Source organism: Balaenoptera musculus, chromosome X, assembly GCF_009873245.2.
Source record: "Balaenoptera musculus isolate JJ_BM4_2016_0621 chromosome X, mBalMus1.pri.v3, whole genome shotgun sequence".
In the NCBI taxonomy this organism is placed as follows: domain Eukaryota; kingdom Metazoa; phylum Chordata; class Mammalia; order Artiodactyla; family Balaenopteridae; genus Balaenoptera; species Balaenoptera musculus.
The window spans coordinates 9,676,410-9,698,957 of NC_045806.1; the positions used below are offsets into that span (position 1 = coordinate 9,676,410).

Sequence of the window (22,548 nt, forward strand, 5' to 3'; positions counted from 1 at the left end):
TGAGCTAGAAGGTCTGCATTCTAATCCCCTTATTGCCTTTTACTAGCCATGTGACTTTGGGCCATTTCTTCCATTTCTCAGCCCTAGGATAGTTGAAAATAAATTCATTCAGAAAATATTTAGAGCTCTCACTATACAGAAAGAACCTGGCTAAATGATGCGGGGAATACAAGATGTGAAGCTGTTCACAAACTCAAATGAGTGCTTTCCCATTTCAGCCCTATCCATGAGTCAATGAAGACAGAAGTCAACAATGGAAATATCTTATCATTTTAATTTTCTCCACTAACATTTTATCTTAAAATAATGAATATTTTACAATATGTTCGTGGTCTAAGATTTTATGTACACATAGTAGATGTTCTTTTCATCCTCTGGGTCTTGAGTCTTTGAATGTGTGTTCCATTTTCTTGGGGCCTTCCTCAACTCCACATTCTGTCCAAGAAGTCAGTGCACTGGGGTAGACAGCTGGTGGACTGGTGGACCTAATATTCATGCCCTTATGTTGTCCCATACCACTTTGACGCTGGTCTTGGCCACGTGACTTGCTTTGGCCAATGGGACATTAGCAAACAGGATAAAAGCAGAGGCTGGATAAGCTCTTGCTCATTGAGGCTTATCTTCTTGGAACCCTGCAGCCATGCTGTGAGGAAGCCCAAGCAGCTCTAAGGAAAGGCTCACATGGAGGAAGAAAGGGTCAGTGGTTTGTTCAGACAAGTGGTTCTTAACCTGGGGTGATTTTACTCCTTAGGGGACATTTAGCAATGTCTGGAGACACTTTTGGTTGTCACAACTGGTGGGGAGGTGCTACTGGTAGAGGCCAGGAATGCTGCTAAACATCCTACAAGCAACAGGACAGGGCCCACAACAAAGAATTACCCAGCCCAAATCTCAGTAGTGCCAAGGCTGAGAGACCCGCTGTAGACCAAGGTCCCCACAACCTGGGTGCTATGGATCAAGGATAAAGGCGCTTGGGAGAGAAAGTGTTCACACTTAAATAAAGATCAGCTTTCTGGACAGTCTGCTACTCATGGTGATTTTAGATGACTCTCATCCATCCCAGTGGGATATTTCCCCTTGTTTACCCTCAGCATTTAAGCATAGTAACTCATCAAAGTGTTGTACCGACAACCATTTTATTAGTTGCCCCAACCCAGATATTGCTTCTCCCTGGTAGTATTGAAGTCATGGTTTGTGACAATTCAATCATAGCTTCCAAGTGCCCGACCATAAACAGACTTGGAGGACAGGGGCTTTAACTTCTACTGTTTTATAGAGTCCATCCGTTTTGTTATCAAAGAACTGCAGCCCCACCATGCCAACAAGAAGCCACTTTCCCTCTGAGAAGAATGTGTATATATTTTGTCTATGAGAGAAATTTTAAGGACATAAAAATTATAGTAATACTGTTGGTAGTAAATTTTATTAGGAGAGTTTAAAATAATTACATTGGCAGACTCATTCAATAAAAATTTTAAACATATGTTTGAGTATGAGTATAAATCTCATTGCTATGGTAATTATCCATAGAATACATAGATAAGGCATTGCAAGAAGGGTTTTTTCCCCCCAAAATTAATAGAGCACATATACATCTCCAGGCGGAATGAAAAAGGGGCAGAGGTGCTGCCATAATTAACGCTTTGGACAATTTTTTGGTAAGCAGGCAGATGCAGGAGTTTAAAAGAAACACGTGATGTGCTAGGCAGTCTAATTTGCAAAGTACATGGACCCAGATGAAAAATTCCAATGATATGAATAATCCCAACAATCCCCCAAATCCCAAAAATATGAAGTCAGATTAGAGCAGGCTACAGCCCACCTGCGAGTGGCCTTCTCTTGATGGAGAGCCAATTCTTGGCAACATTAGGTAAAACCCAGCCATTTATCCAACCTGTTTAATCTGTTTTCACTGAGGAACGTTAAACTGTGACCAGCATCATCAACACGCGAGTCCTCCACCCCCATGTAACACATTCCCTTCCCCGACATTTGGTTTGTGCCCAGAGGTTGGTTTGGGAGTGTATTTGCTTCTTGAGAAAGACTTTTTGCTCCTGTCTGCAGGGAGGGAAGGGAAGGCGGGGCCTCCAGGGATGTGGAGGGCTTCAGCTGGGGGCCACCTGGGCGGACTGCGTTCCTGGGGTCAGGCCTTTGAGAGAGCGACAGGCAGGAGGTTGCGAAGCTGGCACAAGGACCACCACATCTACCTAAAAATGAGGAATCTGGAGGGGCCTTTGTTCGATCGCACATCACGTCGAGAGCAACCTTGCCCCCTCCACCTGGGGTCAGGGCTCAGATGGTCACTGGCGCTGTGAATTTTTCAAGAACCCTGGACAGTTCTTTTCTTTGACTAAGCACTGGATGGTAAATAATTTAGGCTTTGAGGGCCAAGAGGCAAAATGGAGAGGATATTACGTAGGTACTTATATAACAAGAGAGAAGAAAATTCACAATGTTTTTATTGATGAAATCCAAACTGTAATAATAGAGTACAATTTTTTGCAGTACACACCCACTAATGAGAGGAAAGGAGTTCCTTTCTGAAGGGGATAATATGTCTCTTAATTGGGGTTCAATGGTATTGTAGCTATTATCACATACATACACAAATGTTCAAGTGTAAAATAATGCTTAGCTCTATGGTGCAAACAGGCAGCATGTGGATCTGGCCTGCAGGCCAGTTTGCAGACCCTTGTGATCTGCACCAGTGATCTGCAGTGGGTTTGGGGGTATTCCAGGTTGGGGGGTCGCTCCTGGTTGCGAGGCACCTTCATCGCCCTTCCCTCACCCTCCCTCTGTGCCCAGTTAATCTGGTTCATTGACTCTCCCCCGCGAAGCAGGACAGAAAGGTCAAGATTAGGGCCTGGAGCTCTCCCACGGAGCCAGGCCCCCCAGGGTTTCTCATCCTACCGCCCTCGGTGTGTAGCAGCCCCCGCCTCGCAGCACCCGCCTCGCAGCACCCTCGGGCTCTTCCTCCAATCCTCCTGCCCCTCCCTCTCTCGCTCCTCCAGCTACTCCTCCCGCCCCCATCCTCTCCAACATCCCTTCCCCTCCCGCCCCCGCTTCCTCCCTTTCCCTTCCAGCTCCTTCTCCCCCGCGCCGCTCCCTCAGTTCCTCCTCCTCCAGCTCCTCCTCCGGGTCCTGTTGCGGCACTTTCCCACTCCACCTCCGCCTCCAGCTCCTCCTGCCTCAGATCCGCCTCCTCCAGCTCCTCCTACCCGGCTCGCGGCTGCGTCTTCCCGCTCTTCCCACCCCGCAGCTCCTCCTCCCTCAGCTCCGCCCCTCCAGCTCCGCCTCCGGGAGCCGCGGCTGCGCTTTGCCGCGCCTCCGCCCCCTCCAGCTCCTCCTCCGGGAGCCGCGGCTGCGCTTTCCCACTCTTCCCACCCCGCAGCTCCTCCTCCCTCAGCTCCACCGCCTCCAGCTCCTCCTCCTCCAGTCCCGTCCCTCCCGCTCCGCCTCTCCCAGCTCCGCCCCTCCAGCTCCGCCCCCTCCAGCTCCTCTTAGCTCCGCTCCTGCCGGTGTCCGCCAGTCGCGCTTTCCAGCTCTCGCCGCCGGCTGCCGTGTTACCGCCGCCTCCGCCGCCCCGCGCCGCTTGGAGCCCCGCGCCTGACCATGCCCAACATCGTGCTCTTCAGCGGCAGCTCGCACCAGGACCTGTCCCAGCGCGTGGCCGACCGGCTGGGCCTGGAGCTGGGCAAGGTGGTCACCAAGAAGTTCAGCAACCAGGAGACCAGGTGGGGGCCGGGCCGGGGAGGGCGCTGGGCGCGCGGCTGCGGTGCCGGGCCGGCGCCGGCGCTTACCTGGGACCCCCTCCGCGGCTGCACGCTCCCCCTTCCGGGGCGGGACGGCCACTACGCGGCCTCCGCGCCACCGCCGTGGCGTCCGGGAGAAGCCGAAGAGGGCGGCCCCAGCCCGGAAGAGCGACCTCCGGGCGGTCACAGGGCACGGGAGGAGGTGGGCGCAGCTGGCGGGAACCGCGGGGCACGCGGGGCACGCGGGGAGGGACGGGCCTGGGCGTGCTCGCCCCGAGGTCCGCGTTCCTGCCTGGCCGATCCCAAACCACGGGCGCGCGAGGGAACGTCCCGCCCACGTCCCCAGCCCCGGCTGCGCGCTGGATTCGCCTGGGGCCGTTGAAAGTGCCTCTTACCCGCCCTGCCCCAGAGATTCCGGTCCGAGGGCTGCGGGGTCGGCTTTTTAAAAGCTCCCAGGTGACAGTGCTGAGCTGCCAGAGTGCAGACTTCTGAGTTCTCCAGAGGCTGTGGTCCTGCAAAGGGTTTAAAGAACCTGAGAACTCCAGGGCTCACGTGCTGGGATCCCCTGTGCTAACTTTTCTGCTTCAGAGATGATGGACCTTTTCTTTTCAGCTTCTTCGTCGTCCTGGGACTCTGCTGTGTCCCGCAGGAAGGCCATGGCTTGAATGTAACTGCTGCCCATGTCTCAGGTCCACAGGAAGCGGTCGCCTCTGTTCAGTGAAGTCAGGCTGGTGGCCTCCTCTGAAGCTGGACCAGCGTCTCCTTTTTTTCCACTTGCCTGAGTCCACGCAGCTCTTGACTAATTTCAAGTTGGTCCCATTTCTCCCCCCCTCCTTAAATATCTTCCACTGTACTCACTTACTGATCTTTTTTTTTTTTTTTTTTTTTTGAGTTACCGATCATTTTGATATCTTTGGCAAAGATTCAGTTCAGCCAACATTTCCAACAAGCGGTGCTGGAACAATTGTTGGCAGCTGCAAAAAAAACCCAAAAAAAGTCCATCCATACTTCCCACCATTTCAAAAATGAACTTGAAATGGATCGCAGGCCTAAATGTAAAACCTAGAACTAGAAATTTCTAGGAGAAAACATCGGAGAAGAAGCTTGATGCCCTTGAGGTGGGCAAAGATTGCTTAGATACCGAGGGGTTATTATTATTACATAGAGAGAAGGTGGAGGTTGTTGTTTTCAGCTTGTTAGGCTACGGGAAACCCTTCTTCCAGGTGGGAAATCACCACTGCACAACCCTGATGATAATATAAGTGAAGAAACATTTGTGAATGAGTATCAGGTGGTGTTAATGCACGAGTCCTTCAGCTAAAGAATTCCACTTGGCAGAGTTTTATCCAGAGGTCTCAGAGGAAGTCCAGGGCTCTGGAGAAGGATAGTGTATTCAGGTTTGAATGCCACAATATCTGGCAGTCCTGATTAAGTTGCAGTAGCTTTCAGAAGAATGGGATGATAGTTTGTCTCCCGGAGGCGGTGTCATATAAGTCAAGGAAAAATTTTTATTTGGTTTTGAGTATTTTATAACTACCACTCAATAATTAGAAATCATGAGGTGTCAGAAACCACTCAGCATGAAGTCTGGGAATTGCTGTATAGTTACATTTTATGTTTTTAATATCTAGGCTATAAAAGGTTAACTTCCTGACTTTTCTCTTTCCCATGAACTGTCTAGGCCCAGAGGTTGATTTTTTTATAAAGAGGACTCCCTGTACCAGATACTGCACTAGAGATCCGGTTTTTACCGTGTGGTCCTAGAGGTGAGAAGCAGAAGGGCAAAAGGAAGAGAGAATTGATACAATTCATGTTCAGGGGCCCCTTCCTGACTCTCTCCCTGAACCAAGACCAGAAATCTGGTTTGGCGCCTGGTCCTGAACTCCTCCCGTTACCCATTTTAAAAACACTATCTAATTGGACACAGAGCCTCATGATTTTACCTTCTCGTCTCTAAATTATTTAAGCTCTGCAGGAAGACATTGGCTTCAGCTTTACAATTGATCACTGAAGTGCCACAGTGATGTCCTAGGACAGCACTGATGATGGTGTCTGAAAGTCTGTTGTAACCCGTTATGTTGGTCAGTTGACATGCCCAGAGCAGCCAGCTGGATCCTGAGACCCAAAGTTCTGGTTATCTGTTGTGTAACAAGTCACCCCAGAGCTTAATGGCTTGAAACTAATTGTTTATTTGACTCTCAGACCTGCATTTGGGCAGGGCTGAGCAAGGAAGGCTTGTTTCTGCCGTGTGTGGTGGCATCTGGGGCTGGAGGGTCCACTTCTAAGCTGGCTCACTCACATGGCTGGTAAGTTGGCACTAGCTTTGGCCTGGGAGCTTGGTTAGGAAGCTCAGCACCTCTCCCCACAGGGCTGCTGGAGCTTCCTTATTAGAGCATGGAAACTGGGGTCCAAGCACAAGGATTCCAAAACACAGGAAGTGGCAGCTCTCAGTCTGTTAAGGCCTGGGCCCCAAAGTCAGTGCATCGTCACTTCTGTCACACTGTGTTGTCAAGCACGGAGTCCTCCCAGATCCGGGGGAAGAGGCCATAGACTGTACTTCTTGATGGGAAAAGCGTTAGTCTGTGGCCGTCTTTTAATTACCACACCCATTCGTTGTTGGCTCAGATAAACTCATCAACCTTCTTATTTCAGGGTCAGTAAAGAACAGTGGACGCTGCCGCCTGGCCACAGTTTTTAAAAGGCCTAGAGTAAAGATCAGTCGTGACCATCTTTACGAGTAGAAGCAGGAATAGCTTTGGGGAGAAGTTGCCATGGTGATTGTATATATTTTCTGTCTTCCCCTGGACCGCTAGTCATATGGGGATTGAGGTTCCTTAGAAGAAAATAGGCTAAAGAAGCTGAAATTCGGGGATTAAACAGTCATAACACCAGGAGTTGTTGGCAAACCTTTTCTGTAGGAGGCCAGACAACATTTTAGGCTTCGTGGACCCATGGTGGCTCCAGCTGCTGTTGCATCTTACAGTTGTGTAGGTTAGAAGTCCATCACGGGTCAGTGTTCCTTTCTGGAGGCTCTTGGGGAGAATCCATTCCTTGCTTTCCCAGCTCTCAGGGGCTGCCTACTTTCCTTGGCTCTTGGCCCGTTCTTCCATCTTCAGGGCCAGCCACATAGCACGTCTCTGACCCTACGTCAGTCCTCACATCTCTTTCTCTGACCTCTTCTCTCTCCCTCTTGCATTTTTAAGGACCCTTGTAATCACATTGGGCCAACTAGAATAATCGAGGGTAATCTCCCTGTTTTAGGGTCACCTGACTAGTAGCCTTAATTCCATCTGCCACCTTGCTTCCCCTTTGCCCTATAAACGAACATATGTATTCAAAGGTTCTGGGGATTAGGACATAGACGTCTTTGGGAGGCCATTATTCTGCCCACCCCATTCTCAGCTCACGGGCTATAGATTATTGACCCCTGAGCTCTGTGATACTGTGATTTCCAGGTTGACTTCACCTCACAGTTGATGTGACGTTCACGAAGGCATTACACTTAGCTCCCTAGTACTCGAGTTTGGAGGGAGCATGTAGAATTCGGTCTGTCACATGCTCTTCCCGAGGTTGGCATTGTACTCTTTCCATCCATGGCAGAGCACGTGCGGGGTTAAGTCCCACTGTTATCAAAACTCATTTTCAGATCCTGTCAACTTGAAAAATGGCATTTTTGTCTTCTAATTATTCTATTTAAAGTTGGGTAGAAGCTTCTGTTGATTCAGATAGACCGCTTGCTATATGGTATTCAAAATGCCATTTGTATTTACATTTTCTTTAGAAATAATTAGCTCTTTTAATAAAACAATACCATTGGGTATAATGGGTTTCTGATTGCAAGAGACGGGATACAGGTAATTGTGTATGTATGCCAGTGTTGTGCTGACTCGTTCTCTTGTTGAACCCCCAGAATCCTATACCTGAAATACAGAAACTTTCTGGTAGGCAATTTTCAAAGACTTTAGCTCCTATTTGCTCTTTCTCAAGAAGCTACTGGAGGATGCCCATCCGTAAAACAAGGAAGTGCACCCAGAAAGGGCACAGAAAATGGGAAATCGAGGGCAGGAGAGGGGTGGAGGGAATCCCAGGAGACAGCTGTGCACAGGTGGAAAGAGAGCCAGCTCAGGGAGAGACTCGGGCAGGCCGAGGAATGGAGATCGCGCTCGAGGCCTTTGACATTGACGTTGTGGGATTTAGTTTGTTAGCCAAGTGTTGAGGCTGCCATTTGTATTCAGTACTTGGAAAACTTAGTAGATGAAGAGGTTGGATAATTTCCTCCAGGGTAAACAGACCCCCAAAAGTTGTGCATAGAAGGGAAATACAAACTTGGTTTTCAGTTTACTGTATGACTCAGCTCTGAATGGCACTGACACAGTTAAAATGTAGCTCTCACATTTAGTTGGAAGATGCTGATCTATGTCAGGAGGATGGCAAGATGAGATGGCAAGACTGCACACGGGTGCGGGTGATGGGATGGGGAGGAGATAGAGGTAAATCCTCCTCCTCCGTAGTGAGAAGTCAACACGTGATGCCTAAGATGAAAAATCCAGATGAAGCAATACAAACGTAAGGGAGGGACTTTGAAGGTAAATATCTAAAGACCATATCAAGAGTTGAAATTGGCTGCCTCTGGGCTGTTTATTTGTTTTAAGCCTTACAGAACGATTGGAGTTTTTTAAGCAATGTGTATGTGTAACGTCAACGAAAGTGAAAAACTAAAATACAGTACTGAGCCAAAAAGAGTTAATGTAACAGGCCTGAGACAATTTCTAAAGAGCATATGGGATCCCCTCATATATGAAAAAGGTCCCTTTGCAAGGTGGCCCTTGGCTGGCTTCTGGGAGCTTAGCTTTCGTGAGGTTTCCCGCCATTCCCTGTGGGAATAGCTCACTGTTGAACAGCGTAAACCACGTGGTTAACACCGAGTCCCTGGCCCGCAGTAAAAACCCCAGGCGCTGAGTCTCTGATGAGCTTCCCCGGGAGTCAGTGCTTCACGTGTGTTGTCACAGCTCGCTGCCGGGGGAATTCACACGTCCTCTGTGACTCCACGAGAGTAAGGACTCTTGGAAGCTTGTGCCTGGTCTCCCCAGACCTCGCCCGTGTGACTTGTCCCTTCGCTGATTTTGCTCTGTCTCCTCTCGGTGGAAGCAGTCATACCCTCGAGGACCACCGCCTGCCAAGTCCTAGGGGATCACAACCCTGGGGGTGGCCACAGGGATGCTTTCCTGTTAACGGGTGGCATCTTCCTTCCCCTAGCGTCGAGATTGGCGAAAGTGTGAGGGGAGAAGATGTGTACATCATCCAGAGTGGCTGCGGAGAAATCAACGACAACCTGATGGAACTCCTCATCATGATCAACGCCTGCAAGATCGCGTCGTCCTCCAGGGTGACCGCCGTGATCCCGTGCTTCCCCTACGCCCGCCAAGACAAAAAGGACAAGGTATGGGGGCGGGGCTCCGTTGGAGGAACCTGCTCTGCCTTAACGGCTACATTTATTTTCTCACTGTGTACCTCTGAATCCCCGGGAAATGTCTGCTCTCTACTGTCAGGATGGAGTAAATATGCCTTCTCTGGTTGGCTTTACCAAAGGTTTGTCTTTGGACCAGCCATCACGTTAATATTTGTACGTGTAGAAACAGATAAAGTGTATTTTTGCAGGTATGAAAATACCATTACTATAATATGAAATTATTATACTTTACATATAATGAAAGTGGATGAAATTGTTGTGTACCTTTGTGGTGGGGGATAGAACTAAACACAAACACGCACACACATTACTATAGTCCTTGTGATGAAATTATTCTGTATCTTTGTGGTGGTGGATAGAACTACACACACACACACACACACACACACACACACACGTGACTATAAAACACTGGGGGAAGTCCTGAGCAGACCACTGGATTGTATCCATGTCAGGATCCCAGTTGTGATATCCTACCTTAGTTTTGCAAAATGGTACCGTGAGAAACTGAGGCAAGGTTGCACCATCTCAGCATTGTTTCTTACAGCTGCATATGAGTCTACAGTTATCTCAAGATACCAAGTTTAATTTATACCATTATCTCTTTTTAACCTTGCAAGAAGAATGAAGTTAATATTGTTGAATTATTCTTTTTGTAACACTAGCACTGTAGGAGGCTTTGTGAGTTTCTAGAAAAACTGAAGAAGATACGGCCTCTGCCTTCACGAAGAATCAGAGAAGTTGGAGTTGGAGGGGAACTTGAAAGGGGATTGTATTACTTTGCTGGGCCTGCGAAAACAAATGAGCACAAACTAGGAGGCTTACTTAGAATGACAGAAATGTGCTCTCTCACAGTCCTGGAGGCCAGACGTCAGAGGTCAAGGTGCCAGCAGGCTGCACGCCCTCTGAAGACTCTGGGGGAACCTTCTTTGCCTCTTCCTGTTTCTTTTGGCTCCTGGCATTCCTTGGCTTCTGGTAGCATCATTTCCATCTCTGCCTGTCTTCACATGGCTGCCTTCCTGTGTCTCTGTGTGTCCTTTCGTCTTTTATAAAAGGACAGTTATTGGATTTAGGGCCCGCCCTAATCCAGAATGACCTCATCTTGATCTTCACCTTAGTTACATCTGCAAAGACCCGATTTCCAAATGAAGTCACAGTCTGAGGTTCTGGGTGGACGTGAGTTTTGGGGATACCATTCAACTCTCTATGGGGAGCAACTCTTAAGCTGTTGTCCGCCTTGTATTTTATGAATAGGTGGTCGGTTCCGCGGCAGTCCTTTCAGTTCCATATAACATAAATCCATAAAACATATATTTATGGACATTGAAATGTGAATTTCAGATAATTGCCACATGCCATGAAATGTTGGGGTGTGTGTTGGCGGGGGCTGTGTGTGTGTCTGTCACTTTGTGACTTGGCTTTAGCTTGTGAGCTGCCCAAACCTGAGGTCCCACCTGTTCCTGTGAAGCATATGACCTCCCACTTGTCATTTATGGAGCTGCTTTTATTCTAAACTTGATTTGCAAGTTTTATGTGTGTTTTTAGCTGCTAAATTTCAATTTACTTCTTTTGTCCCATCAGTGTAGTCTGTCGTCTTAGCTCTTCCTCCCATTTGTGTGTTTCCATGGGCTTGTTCAGCATCTTCATTCTTGTCTGTGTCATAGGGAAGCTCATATTATTCTGCTACCATTTCTTTTCCATGTAACAGGAGGTTTAGTAAATTCTGTATTCTGTCATTTGTCATCAGATTTTCCTTTTATTTCTAGTAGCTTTTGCACTTGGCACTAAGATATTTGATACATTGCTGCTTCTTCGGTAAATTACTCCTTTTATTATTACTTGGCCCTTTCCCACTGTGTAACGATTTGGAACCCTAACTTGTTTTTTGGGTTTTTTTGGGGGGTTTTGTTTTTTTCTTTTTTTTTTTAACCCTAACTTTCTTTTTAACTGATAGAAATATTGAGGCACTTGCATTTTTTGTTTGCAAGTATCTGATTGGCAGTTACCTCTTGTTCCAAGATTGTATTTTCAAACTTTGTTTCTTATGTTTAATCATAATGAAGTCTTTGTCGCATAGAGAAACTAGCATGGTCTGCATGCCTGGTGTCCTTCCCCCACACAGGGGATGTGACGGCACTCCTGGCCTCTGGCCTCTACTTGCCAGCATTGCCCTCTGTCACCACGCTGACGGAGAGCCCTCCAGAGCTCTTGAAGCCCCAGTGGGCTTAACTGTTGTCTGGAACTGTGTTGTTCAACTGTCTCTTGATCCATGTTCCTATTGTTGGACATTGAGATGGGTTTTCTTTTGGGGGCCATTTTGAGTACCAGTTTCTTTCCTTCCTTTCACTGTTCCTTAGTCACTTTGCTGTAAGTGTGTTTCTTGGAAACGACATGGTAGCTGCTTTTCGTTTTTACCCCGATCAGACAGTTCTACGACTTTCTGAACTTAACCGCTGACGGAAGAGATAAGCTGGCCAACGTCAGCAACACAGAAGCAAGGCCATGATAGCAGTTGAGAGACGGCGCCAGTAGCAGCAGAGGGAATCTGGAGTTCAGAAATGGTGCGCCTTATTGTTGGAGAAAGCTGATAGCAAAAAAGGAATCACAGAGGCCTCTGTTAGTTTCCGATTGCTGCTGTAGTAAACTACTATCAACTGGGTGGCTTCAAACAACAGAAATGGATTCTCTCATAGTTGTGGAGGCCAGAAGTTGAAAATCAAGGTGCGGCAGGGCCATGCTTCGTCTGGAGGCTCTAGGGAAGGATCCTTCCTGGCCTCTTCCAGCTGCTGGCAGCTGCCACGTTGCTTGGCTTGAGGCCGTATCCCTCTGACCTCCGCTTCCATCTTCACGTGGGCTTCTCTTGCCTCTGTCGGATCTCCCTCTTTAAGGATACATACAGTAGCATCCAGGGCCCTCTGGGATAATCTCCCCATCTCAGAATCCTTAGTAAAACCACATCTGCAAGGGCCTCTTTCCAAATAAAGTGACAGTCACACAGGCTCCAGGGGTTAGGACCTGAGATCTTTGGGGCCACCATTCAGCCCACTCCAGGGGGCCTTGACAGGTCACTGATGTGTGAATAAGTGGGTATTTAGGGACAGTTCAAGCTCTGAGATAGTGTCATTATTACATCATTTATCATCTAAGTCAGGCTACTTGAGAGATGAAAGGGGATTCTGTGAATAATGATGCCAGGAAACAAGTGTTCACCCAACTGTCCCAGGTGAGTCTGACTCTTGGCCACCCTTTGTATAGCCTGGCTCTTTGGGACTGACCTTGGAGGCAGCCAGGACATGTCGATTGTTCTGGCACTATCGTTTCTGACCTATCTCTAGTCAAGCTGACTCTTGTTGCAGTAAGGAGAGAGACTGTTTCTCTCACCATGCTGGTCGAAAGGGAAATCTTTAATTTTGTCTATTATTTGAGGTGTGCTTTTGGACTTTTTAAATTGCTGCTAATAACTTTTCTAACTATTCATTTCTTTACTTCGACCAACTGGGCTGGCTTTGTATCAGGAAACTTTTGAAGTGAGGGTAACAAAGGATTTAGTAAGCACTTAAGAGAAATGGCCTGAGCCTATATGTAATTCATATACCAGCCAGGGTGAGTGATGAGGAGACCCAGGGTGATGGGGGAAAACACTTCTCCCCGCTTTTGGCTTCACTTAGGTAGGCTAAAGGCCACGTAGTGTTTGAATGTGATGGGAAGTCGTCGGCCACACTTGTTCTACGGGCTCAGAAAGAAATTCTCCTCCTCAGCCACTGGAGGAGCCCTGGGGAGCCCCACAGACTTGTCCTTTCCTTCCCATAGGACTGTACTGTCTATGGCGTCTAAGACACAATGGAATTCTGTGCAGTCGATCTATTTAGAGTTACCTGCAAAGAAGCGCAGAAAAAGCTAGAGCCTTTTAACCAGATTCAAAGCTCGTTTCATTATTTTTAACCTCACTGCTTGTTTTTAAGCAAGTGCTGCACATCTGTCAAATTTTATTTTTGCTTTTATTTGTATGTGCAAGAAACCAGGGGCAAGTTCTGACAGTGAAGGAAAGGTTTCATGATGACACATCAGCACAATGTAATACTAACATGGAAGAAAGATAACAATATAGTATTCATTGTAAAAAGTGTGGTGCAGGGTGGTCTGAGTTCTGGGGTAAGACTTTGGAGTCAGGTGGACTTGGGTTTGACCTTTAGTGCCATTATTTACTCTTGTTCTGTTGTGTCTTTAGTTTCCTCCTCTGGAAGTTAAGGATGGTATTTGGTACTATTTATAAAGTGCTTGGCACACAAGTGGGCAGACTTTCCCAAAAGAACCAGGTGTCAGATTGTTGAGGCTTTGTGTACCACTGGGACTCTGTTGAAATTGCTCCACTTCACCATTTGGTGTGAAAACAGCCATATTTAATATGTAAGCGAAGGGGTATGGCTGTGTTCCAATAAAACTTTATTTATGGACATTGAAATATGAATTTCACATACTTTTCAAGTGTCACAAAATATTGCTTTTGATTGGTTTTCAACCACTTTAAAACCTAAAAACCATTCTTAGCTCACAGGTTGTGAAGAAACAGAGCATGGGCTGTCTTGGCCCATGGGCACCAGTCCCCTGACCTCTGCTATAGCGGGTGCTCAATAATTGCTAGTTTCCTTCCCTGCTAAAAATCGTATGATGTGGGCACAGCTGGAAATAATTACTTTTGAGGGGGTAGAAGACTTGGAGCTTTTTTTTTCTTTTCCCCAAATTTTCAAGGTTATGTTCTATTTTCAATGATCAAATAGTTTCTTTTGATTTCTTAACTGGAAAATTTGAGGACAGTTGTGCTGACACAAATTTCTACAGTCTTGTCAATTTTTAAAGCCTGCGAAGTTTACACTTTTTAGCAGGGCAGCAGCCGATACGTTAAATAAAATCTGGGCTCTCTGGAGAGACTTTGTCCAGCTTGGTCTGGCTCACAAAATATTTGACCTTTATCCATTTTTCATTAGAGGAGTCGAACGTTTTATCTTCGGTTGCTGTACCTTGACTACCTTTGTTGAAATGTCATACAAATTTTTCTCTGTCTTGGCTCTAAAGTCAATTGAAACTTGTGAATCATTTTTCCTGCAAGATGCAGTTGGGGGTTGAGGCAAATTGTGAAAGACGGTCCAAAAACCAAATTTGAAAACAGAGTTTGAAGAAGAAGATCAGAAAGTATGAATTTAAAAATTACCCCTGGGACTTCCCTGGTGGCACAGTGGTTAAGAACCCGCCTGCCAATGCAGGGGACACGGGTTCGAGCCCTGGTCCAGGAAGATCCCACATGCCACAGAGCAACTAAGCCCGTGCGCCACAACTACTGAAGCCCGTGCGCCATAACTACTGAAGCCCACGCGCCTAGAGCCCGTGCTCCGCAACAAGAGAAGCCACTGCAATGAGAAGCCCGCGCACCACAACGAAGAGTAGCCCCCGCTCGCCGCAACTAGAGAAAACCCGCATGCAGCAACGAAGACCCAACACAGCCAAAACTAACTAACTAAATAAATTTATTAAAAAAAAAAAAATTACCTCTGTGCTTTGGCTCTCAGAAGTAAGAAATGCTCAACGCCATGGAGAGGACGCCATGGAGAGCGGAGGACTCTTTTTGTAGGTTATCAGCTTAGAGGAAGAGCCCCAAATTGATGAGCATTGTGAGTCAGATTCCCAGCTATCGATTTGTTCTTTCAGTTATCTTGGAATTTTGTTAGGCTAAATAATTCTCACAGTTAGTGAGGTGAGTGACTAAGCCTCGGAAACTTGGTGTTACAGAGATCCTGTTATTAAATATTTATCGAAGAACTGTCGTATGCAAGGTACAGAGCTGGGACTGCAGGTGATGTGGAAATCTCCAAAACCAATTCTTTGCCCTTGAGGGACGCATAGTCTAGTTGTGAATTATGCATCCTATGTAAAATATCTTCTGATGTCAGTCTTTAAGCAGGCGGCATAAGGTGGTCCCATATGGTGGGGACCAAATGCTGTGTCCCTTTAGAAGGGATAGATCATTTCTCTCGAGATTTCTCGGAGTACCTTAAAGTTTGGAGATTGGAACCAGATCTGGAGGATCAAACACATCAGGTCTGCAGAGATGCGGGTGGAATAAGGCTAAGGTGGGTGTGCAGGTGTAGATGGCAAGGCTTAGAGTGTTGTCCGGAAGAGGGAGAGAGCGGGCCCAGTCCCCACTGCGGGGAGGACCCCTCCTGGAGGCACAGGGATGGGGGTGGGGCAGACCAGGTCTCAGTAGCTAGAGCCGCACAGGCAGGAGGGCTTTTTATCCCAAAGGCAATGTGGACCAGAGCAGGGGAGCTAACACGATGAAAACGTGACGTAGTTGAGCAGGTTGAACAATTTTTAAAAAATTAGAAAACTGTTTCCCCATAATCTCACTTTCTAGAAACATCTACTGGTAACATTTGGGCTGTTTCCTCTCATTCTTTGTGTGTGAAAAAAATGTGTGTGTGTGTGTGTGTGTGTGTGTGTGTATTATCATCAAGTAATAGGTTTCTTTTTTATAAAAGAATGGTGTTATTAGAGAAAATAAAAATAATCTGTTCACATTGTGATATAATTCCTGTGTGTTTTTACATGAATATACTGTGTGTGTGTGTGTGTGTGTGTGCGTGTGTCTGTGTATTTAACAGAGATCATTTGTTACTATTTTGAATGAAATCTTTTTTGTTTTCAGCTTTGAGATATAATTGACATGTGACATTGTGAGTTTGAATGAAATCTTCTGTTAAGCTTACATTTCCTTTTCTGTGCTGTATAGGAATAACACTGTTCACAGCAGAATGCTGAGCTCTCTCCCTAGGTCTCCTCACGCCTGTATAGTCCCTTGGGTTGTTTTGACGTGGACAGAGTTACTGTCTGTCATTTATGGTGTGGACCCTAAAGCTATGGAGAAGTTGGGTACCTTCAGAGAGGATACAGCGTCACGCTGCGTCCGTTTCTCTGAATATCAAATTATCCATCACCTTAAGGTGTTCTTTCTTGGATCTGGTTTTTGTCGAATTTGTAACAGCCTTCGCTCCCAGCTGTAGTGCAGAAACTCGTCTTTAAGGGCTGGCCTTGGCCTTCAGGGCTCTGCAGGATGCACCCCTGCCTCTCTCCCGGCATCCCCTCACACTCTGTCCTGGACCACTGCCTGTAGCGACGCTAGGATTCGTTCCGTCCCTGGATGTGATCTCTCGGCCTCCATGCCGTCACATGGGCTGCTCTTGCTGCAACACTGGTTTCCGCTTCTGCTGGCCTCGCCTTAAAAAGCACTTTCCTCAGAGGGGCCTCTGACAACCAGTGTCTTTTAACTTGGTGTCCTTCATGCTCTTGTCTGTCTGTCTGTCTCTCTCCCGGGACCTGTTATTCTGCACAGTTGTCACAATTGGAATTATATAAATTGTAATATTACATGTATTTATGATTAATTATTTGCTTCTTTGATATTTGTTTTCTATACCCAGTGTCAGGCACACTGTCTCACAGTAGTAGATGTAAATAATTAATATTTGGTGAATAAAACGGGATGAGTATCTTTTGCTATTATAAGCTATAACTTTCTTTATTAATAATGAAATCATTTAAATTACTAAGTTTAAATTATTGAAGTATTAATTTTGAATTATTAAGTTAATTTTCTTCACGTGTAATAAAGCATCTGTGATTCCTCTTTCTTCTATAAATCTTAGTGGGAGAAATCTGGAGGTCTCCATCTCTCCCCTGTTATAAAATCCGTGCCTTTATATTTTAGAGTCGTGCTCCGATTTCGGCGAAACTTGTGGCCAATATGCTCTCGGTCGCTGGGGCGGATCACATCATCACCATGGACCTGCATGCCTCTCAGATCCAGGTTCCAGCATTTTCTTTGTTGTCCTTGGTTATGGTGGGGGCTTAGTGCAAGTGGTTAAATCCTAACACCCTGTTAGTTAAATAATTTTTGAAGGAGGTGACACGACGTGTGTTTTTAAGTTTGTATATGGCAACTCTTGGATTTTCATCTTTTTTACTGAACTTAGAAATATATTTAATGTTGATATCGCCTGTCTCCAGCACCACCTTCCCTCTACTCACTTTTGGAGGAGCAGGAATGGCTTCTTGGTAGTAAACTATAATTCCATCTCAACTTCTGGAAAATAATTAGAATGGGAGAGTCGTAATGTAGGTTTTTTAAAACTCTTCATAACTTAGTTCCGTAATCTGGTAAACAGGCCAAATTACACTATGCATACTCTGTGATATAGTGAATGTTGACTTATTTGGCTTATAATAAGGTGTTTAAGAAACAGCAAACCTCTCACCCACTGATCTACAAAACCATTCTCCTATTCCTTAGGATAGAGCTGATCATAAGATAACGGACCATGTCCCCGTATTGAACTGAAATCTGCTTCTGGAACTTATCTGTCTTTTGATTTAATTCTGTTTGAATTAAGAAAAGGGAGTCTGCACAGACATAGAAAAACTGTTACCAAAGGGGAAAGGTGGGGGGGGGATAAATTAGGAGCTTGGGATGAACAGATACACACTACTGTATATAAAATAGGTAAACAACAAGGGCCTACTGTATAGCACAGGGAACTATATTCAGTATCTCGTATAATGGAAAAGAATCTGAAAAAGAATACATATATATATATATATATATATATATATATAAATAACTGAATCACTTTGCTGGACACCTGAAAGTAACACAACCTTGTCAGTCAACTATACTTCAATTTAAAAAAAAGAAATTAAAAAAAAAAAGAAAAAAAGGGGAGTCAGTTGAAAAGGCTTCTTTTGAATAAAAAATTCAAGTTTTATTTCATGAAAGAGAAGATCTTTTTAAAAACCCCGTGATAACGTGACACCCGCTTCTCCCCTTAGGGGTTCTTTGATATCCCTGTGGATAACTTGTACGCGGAGCCCGCAGTCCTGCAGTGGATTCGGGAGAACATCACCGAGTGGAGAAACTGCATCATTGTTTCACCTGACGCCGGGGGCGCCAAAAGGTACTGCACAGGCCCAGGCGGCACAAGGCGGATTTCGATTTGTGTGTTTGCCGACTGCTTTTTCCTTCCCGTATGTGTTAGATGAGGAAGCATGTCTTAAAGTACTGAACAGTTTATTTTGCAAATGAGCAAGTAAGTAGCCAACAGGCTTCACCTCCAGAGCAGAGAGCTGTCATCTTTAACATTTCAACACTCATGAAAGAAAAAAAAAATACACACCGACATTTGGTTTTAGCAAAGAATGTTTTGAGTTTTTTAAGTTTTCATTTCTGATTATAAAAGCAGTGAGCCTAATTGGAAAATAAGGCTTTTACTTAACAACACGATTGACCAAGCTAGTTCTTCTTACTACAAACACTTAGAAATGGAAGCCAAAATAGAAAAATTTTTAAATCCGTGTCCACAGAGCAGCCAGAAAGAAAGGGAGATGTCTGTGGCCAAGAAATAAAGAAGGCTGACAGCCACGCTCGGGGTGGCCTGGGGTATGGGTGTCAGATCCAGGAAGAGGCGGGTGGCTTGGGAGAGGCTCATGCCCTCATGGGGGCCTCCAGAGAGAAGGGAGATGGCAGGGAGACCCCTCCTTGCAACCTGGGGAGGAAAGCCAGTCTTTCCCGATGCTGGGAAAATTGACCCCAGGCCACAGAGCCACGGCCGAGGGAGAATTCCACAAGCCCAGCTGTTCAGTAAGCACTCCCCGCTGAAGACCACCTCATTGTGCCTGACGATCCCAGTTAGGAAGCCGAGGGGGCTCAGCCCACAGAGAGCCACAGCGCCTGCAGATAACAGGGCGGCGGGCAGCCAGCCCCGTGGGCTCACAGGATAGTTGCTAGGCTGTAAAAGGAGGATGTTGGACGGAAATTGACATGGCACTAAAAGTATCAGAGCGCAGGTGCAGTGAATGGCATAACTAACGGTACTGAGCAGCAAATCCAGGGGGCTTTGCAGAGACTCAGGGAATTAAAGAGCAATCAGTACAGACATTGAGGATCGGGGTGAAGATGATGGAACGCCGATGCAGAGTGCTTTACTGTGCGCCGCGACTCAGTGAGTCAGAGTCACCTTGTAGAACTGCGCAGCTGCTCTCTGTTGGGGGGAAAGAGCGGAATGGATGCTCTCTGTGGGGGGGAAAGAGCGGAATGGAGTTTTAATTCCCCGGGCAGGGGCCTCCGTCAGGGAGGGAGAGGTGAAAGAGAGCTCCGTCCACCAGTCCTGAGAGAAAGCAAGGAAGCTCGTAAGTCTGTGCACGCTAAAAACCTGCCACAAGAGAGCGGTGACCATCAAGCTTGGGGACATCTTTAAAATGCAAATGCCCATCCCTCATCCCCTCCATGGCCAAGCTAAGGACCTAGAATCGAACTTAAAAGCTCCCCTTCGGGTGCAAGCAGCCCCGAGTGTTGTCTGCGTAAGACGACAGGGGAATGTGAGCAACATTTTGGAGTAATTTCTCTTGGAAATGCTTGCAGTTACTTAGAAACTTACTGAAGTCACACACTGGAATCTGCAGGCGAATGCACTGGCCTGCTCGATGGTTAGAGGGGAACACGTGGGTTGAGAGCATGAGATGTAACTTGTTTTTAGTAACAGCTTTATTGAGATGTAAGTCACATACCTCCAATTCATCCGTTTAAGGTGCGCAGGTCAGTGGTTTTTGTGTATTCAGAGTTAGGCACCTGTCACCACTGTCTAATTCCAGGACATTTGCAGTCACTCCCCACTCCCTCTCCCTCCAGCCCGTGGCCACCACTCATCTCCACTGTGTCTAGGGAATTGTCTCCCTGGGCGGTTCATATGGATGGATCATAAAATAAGTGGCTTTCGTGTCAGGCATATTTCTTTTTTTGACCAGAACAACTTAGTTTGATTGCTAACAGGCCAAAAGAATAATAGATTCCACAAACTTGTGTGGCCTTGTCTTTTCCCATCCCAACCCTATTTTTTATATATAGGGTGATGTCTCCCATTTTCTTCTTGAGGGGCCTCTATTCTTCCCAAAGTCAGAATTATGCTTTTCAAACATATACCCTCCTTTTTATTTCACACAGATGATAATATGCTGCACATACTTCTTTGCTGTGTTTTTTTAAAAGCGTGTTCCGCCTTAGCAACAGTTCCGCAGCTGTGCAGTAGGTCTGCTTTCTTGGTTTTCGCAGCTGGGTGATAGTCCCTTGGGTGCGGATGTAGTGATTCCTTTAACCAGTCTCTCGTTCCTCTTTAGTAGGTGCTGTTGTTTATGTTCTTAGGCACATTCCTGCAGCACGACACTCACTTCCACATTTCATATACTTGTACAAGTAGGATGCGTTCTTAGAACTGCTGTTGCCAAGTCCAGGGGCATGAGCTATTTAGGTTTTGATGCACAGGGTCAAAATTTGGTCTTTGAAAGAAGATAGACCATTGGGATTAGCAGATAAAACTACTATATATAAAATAGATAAACAACAAGGATCTACTGTATAGCAGAGGAAACTATATTCAGTATCTTGTAACAAACCATAATGGAAAAGAATCGGAAAAAGAGTATATAAATATATATATATGTATAACTGAATCACTTTGCTGTACACCAGAAGCTAACACAACATTGGAAATCAACTATACTTCAACTAAAAAAAAAGAAGATAGACCAGTTGACATTCCCAAGTATGGATGCCAGTGACTTTGTACACAGGCTTGCTTACACAGCAGATGATCGGACTTCTTTTACTTTACAGATCGGCTGAGTGATACGTGGCATCTCCTCCTGTAAATTCCAGTTGCGTGCATAAGGTTGAGCGCTCCTTCTAGCACGTTTATATTTTGTTCATACCTTTTGCATGTTCTGTCAGCTGGAGGCCTCTTCCTCTGGCTTGTTAGGAGTTCTGTGCAGGCAGGAAGTGACATCTTTGCTTCTCGTGTGTAGCAAATAAGTCCCCAAGTTTTTCACTTCTTCCCTTTTTGTATTTTTCTTCTCTGCAAGACTTTTAAAACATTCTTATGTACTCACATTTATCTCTGTTTCACATTATGGCTTCTGGGTTTATGAAGGATCACCCTTAACATTTTTCTTCTCCCATGATTTCATATGTTTTAAGGGTTGCTTTTTTCCTTTTTAATGTTTTGATTTTTCTTCCATCTGAAATCTGTTTTGGAATAAAGAGTGAATTAAGAATCCAACTCCCCCTGTCCCCAGCTATCTGAATTGTCCCCAAAACTATTCAGTAATCAATTTTTCTCACACTGATTTGAAATACCATCTTTTATTATATACCAGGTTCCCCCATCTACTTGCCAGCTCCTGCTGAAAAAATGCAGAGTCAGCTAGCCAGAGGAAATGGCCAGCAGCAAGATGCTGTTTTTGTTCAGATCTCCTTTAGAGTAGTTCCGCTCCGATCGCCCCTGCTCCCTCTCTGCCGGGAAAGGCAAGCTTTTTAGGGGCGTGCATTTCAGATTTGTTGTCACCTCCATTCCTCCCCAGTTTTTGCTACACATCCTTGTCATCCTCATATCCTGGAGTAAGCTGTTCCCCAACCGACAAAATAGCCTCGCAGGTAACGCATGATACATACAGTTGACGTTATCTGTGGCTTCTTTGTTTGATGCAAGAAGTCGTATTTCACCAAGAAAAATAGATATCTATCTGACCAATTGGAACTTGTTGTCGTAGAAAAAACTTTGAGGCTTGATTTGTTCCAGGTACAACTTAGTATCTCCACAAAACTTAATATCGCCACAAGAGGTCACTTGTGGGTAGAAAAAAATAAACCTTAGGAAACACACCACTGTTGAGATAGTCAATATTAACGTAAAACTGGTCTGGGAAGTTGGTGAAACGAAATAATTCAGATTTGACTTTTTTCGCTTTTCTTTTAAAGAGAATATAATAGTGTATCCAGAAGAAATGGAAATCAAACTATGTATTATTTTTGTCCTAGCTTTTTCCACCCAAGATTTCTGTATGATGCACTGTCTCAACATCGTATGTTAGGAATAGGTATTAAGTCTAAGTTATACACCAGGAAAAGAAGAGTTGGAACCTGCGGAGAAATAGGAATGTTCTCGCAACCCAGGGGGCTTTTTGCAGGGATATTTTCCTTTATTCTCTGCTTCTGATGTTACCATTGGGTACCTGAAGTGGCTGGAGCTCCCCCACTCATGTTCCACGCCTGTCCCCACCCCCCAAAACCGCATAGCTCAGCTTCTTTCCCACGCAGGCCTCTGCGCCCCCTGCTGGTGTGTTTGTGTACAGGCTTAGGAGAGCGGATCACATGGCAGAACGCAGGTTATGCTTGGACTTGAGTTGCTTCAGAACTTCAGCCCCAAATGGTGGCGCTTCCCCACCGTACCG

The 22,548-nt window shown here is 45.9% G+C and overlaps 1 protein-coding gene across 3 annotated transcripts in view; it reads left to right on the top strand.

Annotated features, from left to right (window-relative positions):
- Nucleotides 1-3,493: 3,493 nt before the first annotated feature.
- The window catches only part of PRPS2 (phosphoribosyl pyrophosphate synthetase 2), a 38,219-nt gene continuing 19,164 nt past the window's right edge, over nt 3,494-22,548 (top strand). For all 3 annotated transcript variants that reach the window (XM_036839900.1, XM_036839899.1, XM_036839898.1), the window contains exons 1-4: nt 3,494-3,734; nt 9,009-9,192; nt 16,982-17,080; nt 18,100-18,224. In XM_036839900.1, the coding sequence (XP_036695795.1) occupies nt 3,613-3,734; nt 9,009-9,192; nt 16,982-17,080; nt 18,100-18,224 (530 nt within the window). In that variant the 5' untranslated portion in view covers nt 3,494-3,612. The remainder of the gene's footprint in view (nt 3,735-9,008; nt 9,193-16,981; nt 17,081-18,099; nt 18,225-22,548) is intronic.